Source organism: Antrostomus carolinensis, unplaced genomic scaffold (genome assembly GCF_000700745.2).
Source record: "Antrostomus carolinensis isolate BGI_N321 unplaced genomic scaffold, ASM70074v2 scaffold39358, whole genome shotgun sequence".
NCBI lineage: Eukaryota > Metazoa > Chordata > Aves > Caprimulgiformes > Caprimulgidae > Antrostomus > Antrostomus carolinensis.
In genome coordinates, this window is record NW_010333003.1 from 11409 (window position 1) to 22910 (window position 11502).

General features: G+C 39.0%; 1 protein-coding gene across 1 annotated transcript in view; it reads right to left on the reverse strand.

Moving 5' to 3' along the window:
- Positions 1–11502, reverse strand: part of LOC104529430 (phosphatase and actin regulator 3) — a 38675-nt gene that overhangs the window by 531 nt on the left and 26642 nt on the right. The window contains exons 5-9 of the mRNA XM_010173734.2: positions 8408–8463; positions 4188–4249; positions 3191–3331; positions 2238–2314; positions 1–66 (exon numbers count right to left, since the gene is read on the reverse strand). The exon at positions 1–66 is cut by the window's left edge and continues 531 nt beyond it. Of these exons, the coding sequence (XP_010172036.2) occupies positions 51–66; positions 2238–2314; positions 3191–3331; positions 4188–4249; positions 8408–8463 (352 nt within the window). The 3' untranslated portion in view covers positions 1–50. The remainder of the gene's footprint in view (positions 67–2237; positions 2315–3190; positions 3332–4187; positions 4250–8407; positions 8464–11502) is intronic.

The following is an 11502-nucleotide window of genomic DNA, read 5'->3' on the forward strand; positions in this document are numbered from 1 at the left end:
TCAGCAGCAATATCAAAAAGTAAAGACAGATTCTTCTCAGAAGAAAATTTCTATGGCCTGTGAAATCTAGGAGAAATGAGAGACATTTTTCAAACCTCTTTGAAATAAAAAAATAATAAATTTAAAAAATTCTAAGTTAGATTAACAAAAAAGTTGTTTTTTTCAAAAAACGGTATTCATTCTGTTTAAAGGTATAATAACAGTATAGAAGAACATAAGCGACTTTAACTCTTAATTCTCACCGACACATTTCCATACACATGCCCTGACTGTAGGGCAGTTAGTCATCAGGGCCCAATCTAATGAGTTTACAGTTAATTGGGAGTGCAAATGCAAATATAGATATGAAGTCGATTGTTTCTTCCTTTTAGGAATTAGGCCCCAGTTTGTCACTGGTAGAAATACTCTTTATTTTGCAGTGATCTTACTACTTTGTGAGAGTTAAGCAATGTTCAGCCGATGCTTTGGGATGTTGGTTTAATGTATGATAGTCTTGGAAAGTCTGTCTGGAATAAATATACTCTGGCTCTGTAGGCTTGTTCTTTTGTCTGAGATATGTAATTAAAGTCCCAGTCATTTGTAATGCTCTAGCCCTAATTGTAAATGGTAAGCTTGTTTACTCCTAATATCCTGAACAAATTTCAAAATATATCATTATAATCTACTTAAACTCTCCAGGTAGCTTCGATTAGAGAAGGTATAGCTCACTTTCAGACTTAAACTGCAGCCATCCCATTTTTTTCCCTATATTTTATTCTATCAATGCTGTGATGTCTTGAGTCCGAGTCCTGGAATGTTAAAAGGGACCTAACAATTGCATGAACATTCTAGAATTATATAAATACAGCATTTACATCAATTACACTGCATTTACAAGTCAAGTGTATTTGCCTAGACCATCTTTTTCATCAAACATCCACAGCTCAGTTAAGCTGGAATTCATTCCGAGTTCAGAACTAAGCATGGACATGTGGGCGCAGGCCCTGTGCAGTGAGCCTTCCGGACTGTGAGACTGCACACAAGGTTCCTTAGTACAGTGTTATGCAGCTTATTTTAGCAGCAAGCACACCTGAGGATGCTTACAGACATGGCAAGAGTACACTGTGTTCCCAGCAACTCCTCCAATGGTGTTTTAAGAGCAATTGGACTTGCTCAAGAGACCTAATAGAAATTGTAGGAAATAAGTGATTGCTATTTAAATGTTTCTTTAACTAACAATGTCTAACAATGGTTGTGGAATCAGCCTCTCTCACGATTTTTCCCACTTAGAAAAGGGAAATGACTCTTTTCATGCGTGTTTAAACATAGTACCTGTCATCAGTGCTGGCACACGAAGCAAGCACTGGATTGACCAGGTTCACACTGGCCCAACAACTCAGAGTGACAAGAGTCCAAACCAGTTCTCTCTCCTGACCTCTCTGGACTGCCATTAAGTGTGCTTGTGGGGGTTGCACCCCTTCCAAGAGCAACTGGACTGACATCCAAGGGATATGGAAATCTACAGGCTGAATCCATTAGAACAAATGTGTTACTTATGGGCGTTCTGCATGTCTTGGTGCAGTAGGTACAATCATATTTCATAGCAGAGAAGTTGTAATGTTTGTGATAATAAGTTTGCACACTCAAGTACATTTAATTCAAAAACCTTTATATAGTGTATTGTTTGTATACTTAAAAAAAATATTTTTTTCTATGTTATACCCTACATTTGATTTTTTGTCATGGCTTTTGAATCTTCATTGGAAAGAATGCAAGCTGAGTGATGTTCTGAAGAAGGTCTGGGGCTTCTCAGTACATGCTAATCAAAGCACACACACACAAAAAAAAGAAATCAGAAAGCCAGGTTCTGAACAGGAAGATAAATACTTCAATTTTCTTTTAAAATAGAGCTTCCTTTGCATATTATTCTCCCACATAGAATCATAGAATAGTTTGGGTTGGAAGGGACCTTAAAGCCCATCCAGTCCCAACCCCCCTGCCATCAGCAGGGACACCTTCCACTAGACCAGGTTGCTCAAAGCCTCATCCAGCCTGGCCTTCAACACTTCCAGGGAGGAGCAGCCACAGCTTATCTAGGCAACCTGGGCCAGTGTCTCACCACCCTCACAGTGAAGAATTTCTTCCTAATGTCTAATCTAAACCTTCCCTCTACAGCATATAAGAGCAAAATCTACAAATTCAGGACTCGAGCAGACTGTTCTTAGCAGGCAATGGAAATAAACAGCTGGAAAACCGACCTTGTCAAATGTTTGCTCGATGCATGTACCTCCATTTCGTTACTTTTGTATTCGTTCAGCTCTTTCCGAATTGCTGCCTAGGAAATGAAAATAGAGGGTGGTTAACAAATAAGTTTGTGTTTATAAGCATTGTAAAATCCTGGACTTGCAGAGCAGAACCAAAGTTTTCTAAAGTAGAAATAATAGGTATTGGGCATAGGAAAGCATCCTGTGCCAGCAGAGCTGCTGAATATTTAGGTTAGATGGATTGGTGAGATGGTATTGCTTATCATTCTTTACTGACCACTGACAGGGTCACTTCTGTCTAGAAGCAGATCTGACAGGAGAATAAAACCACATTGAATAAGATTCCAGTTAAAATTTATTAAAGATTAAGAGAAGTTGCTGAGAAATTGATCAGCTGGTCAACTGACTTTTACTGAATTTCAATGTGTGTCGCTTTTTTAATAAAAAGCAGACTATTTGCCTTATCACAACTTGCAAATACCAGTCCAGACCCTGTTAGCACCTTTATCCGTAGGATTGCATAGTCATAAGAGAAGTAAAAAGGTTATTTTTTTGGTGCTTAATATAATGAAATTCAAGAAATTAAAAGTGAGAGCACTCTTTGTTTAAATGGCAACTGGGAGTGAACTGAAACTCATTGGTGCTTTCACAGATTCTTCTGTATTTGGTGCTTTGTAGTTTAGCTACCTAAAATTATGAGGCTTCCACCCATGCTCATGTTTTATATCAGAATTTTGGCTGGGTAGAAGCCTTTCTAGTACTAAATAGGCATTTTTATAGCTTTTTTTAATGAGACTATGCATTGGTCAATGTGGTTTCAGCATAAAAAATAATGGTAACATTTATAGAGATTAAATGTCCCAGAGGTTAAATGTCCTTGCAGAATCTGATAGATCATTATAGACAAAGTAGAAAGCAGTAATGTGTCATTTTAATTATGTCAATACCTTATCTGCTGCTGATAGTCTTGTCCACGGTTTATCTGCTCGCCTGTCATAGTCCTGTGCTTTCGCCACTTCTACATAATCACTGAATCGAATCAGGATTTTTCTGTCTCTTAATTCATCAACTGTAGGTCTCTGGTTAAGCTGTATTAAATAGTTTTGTAAAATAAACCCAGTGTTAATAACAAACTTTCAATGAAATGCACCACGTTTTCTGCTTCCCATCTTAGCTTAGTGTGCACTTACGTATATGAAAAAAACCCCAACCCTTGGAAATTCCAGGGAAATACTCAACCCTTCAGAGGACTGTTAGGAGAACAATAATAGTGCTGTGGGTACAGCACAGGGGTTTTATAACGGACAAAAGAGGAAGATATTTTAACCTGGACATTGATAACATGTCTTTGCAGTATGTAAAGGAATCATAATGAATCACTGTGATCTATGTATAATATCAGATGCTGTAGGGGGTTTCTACTACAGTCAGCAGCACATTGTCTCGAAGGTTTTCAGGGCTGGACCCATTGTAAGAATTGCATTTTGGCTTAACAAGTTATTGGCATGTTTGGCTTATAAATCCAATCAGGATTCCTAGGAACAGCACAATAACAAGATCTAGTTCTGATTCTGAGAAACCTTAAATGCAAGGAGAAATTTATTGTGGGAGCACACCTGGCGCTCAGCAGGGACTCAGCTCTGCTACTGATGGCTGCAAAGAATGATGTTGTCCTTTCCTAATGATATAGTTGCAAAATATGCAGCGAGCGAGCAAATACCCATTTTCTGTTTTAAAGTTTATATGTAAATATTCTACTAAGTCTCATATATCTGAGATGAGGTAGATATTTCTATAATTCATATTACTAGATACCAGTATCTCAGACAGTGCTGAGGAGGATGTGTATTAAGGGAGGCTTTGAGTAATAATGACCTCTGTGACTGGTTGATGTTATATTAGCTTTTCTAAATTTCAAAAATAGGAGGTATTGCAAGATTTTACCTTTCTCGTCAGTCTCTGTTTGATTTCCCTTCTTTCTTCTTGTTCTGTTTGATCATTTCGTTCTGTGGAGAATATATAAAAAAAAACAGATTACTTTCCTCATGAGGAGGATCAGTAGTTTCCAAACTTCCAGGCAACAAAAATTAGAGCACAGAAAAATTAGTAGCTGGTTCTGGTTGTATGTTTTGTTAGGTCAGTACATTTCTCTGGTTCTCTCAGAACACAGAGTTACATCTCTGTAAGGCCAAAGTACTGATGCCATTATCAGCTTTTCCTGTGCTCTAAACTCTAGTTCCAAGGAGATTTAATAAAACAACAGCAGACACACCAACTCACCAATTATGTAAACTTTAGAAGGAAAATCAAAATATTCCATAGTTAATCATAATTTTTTATTCTCCGTGTTGCTGGTCCCGTTCATTGCTCTTAGATGCTGAAAAGACATTGCAGCAGCTTCAGGGAAAGTATGTTTTTTCCTGCATTACCTTATTCTCAGGCTACATCTTGAGACGGTCACACTGCCACAGCAGTTATCTTTGACTCGCATGCTTTTTTCTCTGCTATTCATGATACGCCACTGACATTAGAACTTCTTTATCCTCGCGGGGATTTCTTTTGTGGTGTTCCATTCTAACCTAAGCCAGCTTGCTTTTGTGTGTTGTGCCTATTAACATTCAGGCCGTGATAACTCCTACACACTGGGTCTAAAAATAGACTGGAGTGCTGTAACACTGTGTGAAATACATCCTTTGCCTTGGGAAACGAGTTAATGGCGTTTCTATTTCTAGTACTATCTGTTACTAAATTAAGGCGTGAGCTTATAACCTGAACAAAGCTGAAGAGCTAGAGAAAAATGTTTAACCATTATGGGATTTTCTAGATACTATTGTGAAGTTCATTATACTACTTGCATTAGGTATTTTCAGTGTTAAAGCACACATGTGATTTTTAATATGCCTCAAAAAGACACTAGCACTGCAGACAAGTTTCCAAAAGGGTATTTTTAGTAATTAAGTATTCCTCTCCCTTATTTTTACACTCACTAGCGTACACTGAAATGCAATCATAAGTATCTATTTAAAACAACATAATAGTGCAGAGCCACAACTGGCTATAGTAGAAATGTAAATCAAATGGATCTAAAATGCTATAATGTGCTGTATTAAAATTCGGTGGCAAGGCACACAAATTTAAAAGAGAATAGGACAGCTAAAATTAGTGCTCTGTGAGGGATGAGCAGCTGTTTAAGTCTGGAATGTTTAAAAAGAGAACAGGCTTTAAAAAGTAAAATGTATTCTAAGATTTAGAAATACCTGCAAGAAAGTACTAATACGCTTTATTCAGTTTTAATTCACCCCTTTTAGAGCAGATATTCCTATCTATATCTTTTTATTAAAAGAAGATAATTTTCTGTGGTGTAGTGCCTTTTAAGATATGACTGTGATACACTGAGAGAATTAATAAAGAAAAAACACAGATACACATTTCTGATCAGAAAATGCTTCTCCAAATATACTAAACATGTATAGTGATCCATCTCTATGAGACAATCACTCGGGTTCAGTACTTATGCCCAGCTTCAAGAAATAGAATAAATAGTTCTTTTAGAAAAAAAATAAAACAACATTTTATAGGAAATACTAGCAAGGGCATTACAAAACTCAGGCGTTATTACAGAGACAAACCAGACAGGTTTTCTCATCAACATCCCTCTGCCCACGCTTAGATCCATTCATTAGTCAGGGCTGGTTTTATAAATCCCAGTAGAGAGATGCTCCCAATTACGAAGTGGCATGTGCAGAACTGTAATTCATTTTGCTGCTCTGTAAGTTATTCAAGGAACTCTCAGCTGTGCGTGACACTAAAACAGTTCCTGGTGTTAAGAATGAACTGGGGATTGTACAGGGTGATTTAAGAGATGCTGCCTCCTTCAGTGTGAATCTCAGCTTTCTGTTGAATACAGAAAGAACACATGGGAACACGTGGGTCGTGATTTTAGTTCATATGCTTTTCGGGCTTTGTGGAAAACCAGTATTTCTAGAGTTAAAGGACTTAGAAAATCAACAAAACTGTAAGAAAATGTTGGTTTAAGTTTGATTTTTAATTATTACTTTTATCTCATAAACATCTCCCTAAGGGAGGGATGTACAAATTTGAATTATTAGTCCTTAAACCAGCTTTGGGCGTGGCATTGCTTCCATTAACATTATGTATTATGAACATCAAAGATGTTAGAAAACTTACAACTGAACTGTACAAACTCTTACAGCCTGGAGGGGGTTGTGGTGATTTCACTGAAGGGTATTTATACAGCTACAGCTTTGCATGTCAGACCCAGTCCAGGTGCTTTTAAAGTCCATAACAAGAATGTCGATATCCCTATTAATAAAAGGAGACTTTACTAATTTCCAAAGTCACTCCAAACTGAGACTGGAATTGTTGCATCTGTCCAGCCTTTTAATATTATATCTGCTGCAGCTAAGTAATGACCTCGGCTCTTTACAAGATACTTAGCTTTTCATGTAACGGGAGAGGTAAATAAAGTAGAAGTGGTTCTGATCTCAGCTGAACCTGTATAAAGCCTGAGCAACTGAACTGAAGTCAATAAATTTGTTCCATGCTCTTTAAATGAGATACAAATCTAGACCAGTACATTCAGCTGGTATTCAGGAAATATCTTTAATTCTGCTTTATCTTCTTTCTGCTTTATCTCTCTGTAAGCTCATTATATGAATGTATTAAAACTTTTTTATTATTAAAGCTGGTCAGTTTAACCCAGATTAAGGATGTAACCAGCACACTTCAAAAAGTAGACAGAAAGGAACAGATTTTTTTCAGTAGAGATCAGCTCTTCCTTAGCCAGAAAAAAATGCAAAGAAACAGATTTTTCGAGATCCTATGTACTGACTCTTGAAAATTTGGCCCTACATATTTCAGAATCTTGGGTTAATGCTTTTTCTTGTCTCTTGTAGTAGATGACAGGTAAAGTTAGGCCAAGTTCATCCATTCACATTGGCAAAGAATGTGTCCTGTTTCTCATTTAGCTATGCACATGTTAGATACGTCTAATTTTACCAGATGCAATGTATGCATTGGAACAATACTGAAAATACTGATAAATATAAGTTGACTATGGAATTCCTTTGTGTTAAAACTGACATGAATTCCCCAATAACTTCAATGGCAAGAGCATAAGGTTTTTTTCTATGAACTGCCAAGAAAGTTCTGAGGCACTAAATTTTAGGTAACAAAATGTGGATAACTTTTTTCCTAGGTAATGACAATCACATTAATAATTAAATATTAATTAAATAGTGTAGGCAGCATTGCTTGTATGACATAAAACTTCTGTGGGTTGATGTTTTATGCTTAATGAGAAACAAACCATTGTTCATATCACCCTGGTTTTTGTCTTTCAGCACTAAATAGACCTTGAAAATAACAGAAGCAAGATACATTTCCTCCAAGCAGATGGCCTCCCCCTTTCTCCTGTCTAAGACTCATAATGGAGACAATTTCAAAGTGCTCTCTCACCTTCCCCTAACTTTGAGGATTCCCTGCACTATAAGGCTAGGGATTATGTTCATCACTTGTTTGGTCCCCAGGTCGGAACACCAATCTTTAGGAAAAGAGTTGCGAGTTTATGCCTTGTGTTTATTTGAGAGATGTTGAGAACATTCCTCTGTGGCAGCATCTATAACAGGCCTGGAACTATCCCTCTCATAACTCTAATAGCTCAGAATTATCTTTCTTTTCCTTGTCTTTTGGAAGGTCTCTAATATGAACAAATGTACTTGCAAGGAGAATCACACCTCTGCAAGGATGCTTTCTCCATTCTACTTCAGCCTTGGTGGTATTTAGTGTACAGTTTGCCATGACAGTCCACGTCTTGAAAATGACAGTCCAGTTCTCATTGTACTGTGTGACAAGATTGTGTTCCCCCCTCAGACATCCATAGCAGTGTAATCAGAATGAAAATTGTTTGAAAGCTTAAATTTGAACAAGCCATTCTTTTCTGTACTAAATTGCATGTCTTTATCAAAGTGTAAATTCTGATTCCTGCAGTACTTGAAACCCAGGACATGTGAAAAATTAAAACTTTTAGGTACAGAAAATAATCCCAGTGAATGAATTTGTCTATTTAAAAATAATATGTTTGAGAAATGCAATCACTGGTTTCAACAAACACATATAAAATACTTCAGGAAAAAAATACTCACGTTTAAGTATATTTCTTCTTTCTAGCTCCTCGACAGCAGGTCTTTGGCTGAGTCGCCTGCGGAAAAACACCAAAATCACATTTTGTACCATGCCTGTTCTTTGGCAAGTCTGCAGTATTCTGAGTTCTGGTTGGTGTTTTCCTCAGGGAGGGGACTACAAAATCCCTCTCCAGGACTCAGGAAGAAAAAAAGTACAAGAATCCTGGCACCAGAATGCTTTCTTATATTATTTTTCCCAAATGTCAGCAATGCAGGTAGAAGTTTGCTCTGCTGTCAGTGAAACGCTTCCTCAGAACGTGCATCCTTTTCACCATACTTCCCAGTCACTTGGAACCAGTGCTCTCCAACAGTTAAATTCACTCTTGAGAGGGTATTTAAGGTGGTTATCAAATGAGTTTCACAATTATCTTCTGTAGCTATCACTGCCTCTGCCTTTTAACCTCACATAGCAGCGGGCTTTCTTTTTTCTAGTAACACCAGTGGTGCATCCCGACAAAATGCAGACTTGCCAGAAATAAAGCTTTCCTGTGGTTTCCTGACTACACGTCTAACAGACCAATCCAGCAGCTCTCCTCCTGCCTGCTGAATAAAATTCGTGTGCTGCTCACAGCCTCATGCTGTCTGAACGGAGTGTCTCATGCAGTTTCACCTCCCCTTTTCAGTAGTGCTGCTTCAGGATTGAGTCTTCAAATCATATGATCAGTGCCATAGCGATTTTACTCTGCATACTAAATGAGACTTCCCCACGAGACACTGCTAATATCTGCAGAGAATCTCAGGTAATTGAACCCTCCCCTAGGCAGACACACACACATGCTGCATTTGTGAGCTTTCAAGTAATAATCCAGCAAGCAGATCAGAAAGAGTTTATGGTGCTTTCTGGCCTGTGCTCTGGCAATGTTAGGGATTCTCATCGTCTCCTCTCCAGCAGACATTGCCAAGCCAGAGATGAAGTTACAGAGACAAAGACATACTCAAAGCTGGGACCACACTGCAAATCACTGCTGCAGTAGTTACCCCTCTACTGTGTATAGGAAATAAAGGAATGATCATAATGTGATGCTATAACGACCTACATTTTATCAGATAGATAAGAGATGAATAAATGAAGTAACTGTTAACTATAAAAGAACTGGTAAAAGTACCTGATTCCAATTTCTCCTTATTTTGTAAGCCTTGCCAAATATACCTTCAAAATCAGCTCTGTATTCATATGTTATGAGACCAACAGCATTAAATATGAATGCAACTCCTTATCCTTTTTTAATTTTCCCTGAGATCACTGGGAAAGCTCTCATCTTTGGCAACAGGAAGGCATCACAACTACAATACCAGATTCTCACCAACATGAAACTTAGGTGATGAGCTCTGATGCTTAGAAACACATACAGTCTAACTCTCGATCTTCCTACCTAACATTTCATATCACCTAATATTTTTCCCCTGGTCTCTGTATTTCTCTTTGGAGTAGTACATCAGATTGTGGAACAGAAATGATGCTGAAACGCGCTACTAAAGGCTTTAAACATCTATTTTTGATTTCTGTTGCCCTTGGACTTACTCCTCCCTCCTCACTCATTTCCCTGTATGTCTCAGAATTGATACAATTAAGGCTAGGTTTTGTTTGAGAGAGATTAATGTGCATTTTACAACATAAATCAGGGAAGAATGATTTACTGAGAGAGCTTATCTGCAAATGAAAGGTCCACCCGACCTGCTGCTTGCATGCCTCTCTCAAGCCATTGCAGCCCTTCTATGTGAGATTTATAGATTCTCCCAGAATCTGGACATTAGATTTCAGAGGCCCCTTTTACACTGAGGGATTAAAAACCTAACAGAAATCATTGAAGTAGTATGAGAATGCAATGTATATGAATGCTCTGTATATTTATATATATATAGTTACAATATGTATGATGGTTAATTATTTAAAAAGCCTGTTTCCCTTTAGGCTTTGATAAATACATTGTAGGTACCCGGAGACAACAATATATTTCTGTGCACACCCTCAGCTTTACCCACAACAGAAGGAAATGGTGCAGATATACACAGGCATCTATATGCACAAGAGGGCATTGCATTTTTTTTTCCTGAATTTTTTCAAAGATATGGAACATGCTTGTGAGCTTTTTGTCATAGCCACAAAACTAGAAGTGGACTTTTGTTCAAAATAAAATTCTAACATGATTTTGGGAAGCTGGGAATAGAGTGAAAACATCAAATACAGTGAGAGTCATGATCAAACAACAAGAAGCAGCAACACTACTGACGTTGCTACCAAGGTGCAAGGACATTTTGTTTCTATTATTTTTATGTTCAGAAGCAGACTCTGTCTGCCCAGAAACCCCTTTCCCTAGCGTCCTCTGCTGTGAGAGCTGTGCCACGTGGCAGCTGGGCTCTGGGTGAAGGGGAGACGGTGTGAGATGGTGGAGGTGAAGGACTCCAGATGCCTCCACCAAGGGCTGCTGATTGCACAGAGGGGAAGCAGCCATGAGCACGGCCCAGCCGGGTGAGCGAGGGCTGGGGGGGGGCACGCGTCTCCACTGAGCTGAGCTGGAGTGAACGGGGATGTGAGATGCTTTCTGCAGGAGGGTCTTTTCCACATCTGGAGAGGAGTGTGGCTGCCCGCCTCGCCTGATCATCCGTCATAGCAAGAAACCAGTCGCTGCTGCGGGTATTTACTGTGTGAGCAGAGCCCGTCCTGCCTGCATCACCCAGCTGCTTTGGGAGGATGGCGGAGGGTGCTTCATCCCCCCATGGGGTTCTAAGCGGCCCCAGCCACACTCTTTTTCCTCAGAAGGGGACTCACAGTTCCCCTTGACACTGCTGTGTCCCTCAAAACTCACCTGAGCCGGGCTCGGAGCACGATAAGGACAAACACATTGGTGAGGGCTCCTGCCAGGTCAGCGGCACAGCGCAGCGCAGGTTACCCCTGTCAGAAATGCACGTCCCTCACGAAGGGAGCTTTTAAGTAAGAAATTGTTCCAGGTGAGTTTGTGCCTCTGCTCGGTGAGCTGTTCTCCGGGCACTGTGGGGCTACACACGCCCTCTGAGCAACAACTGCTCCACTTTGCATGTTTGTATCTAGGATTTTT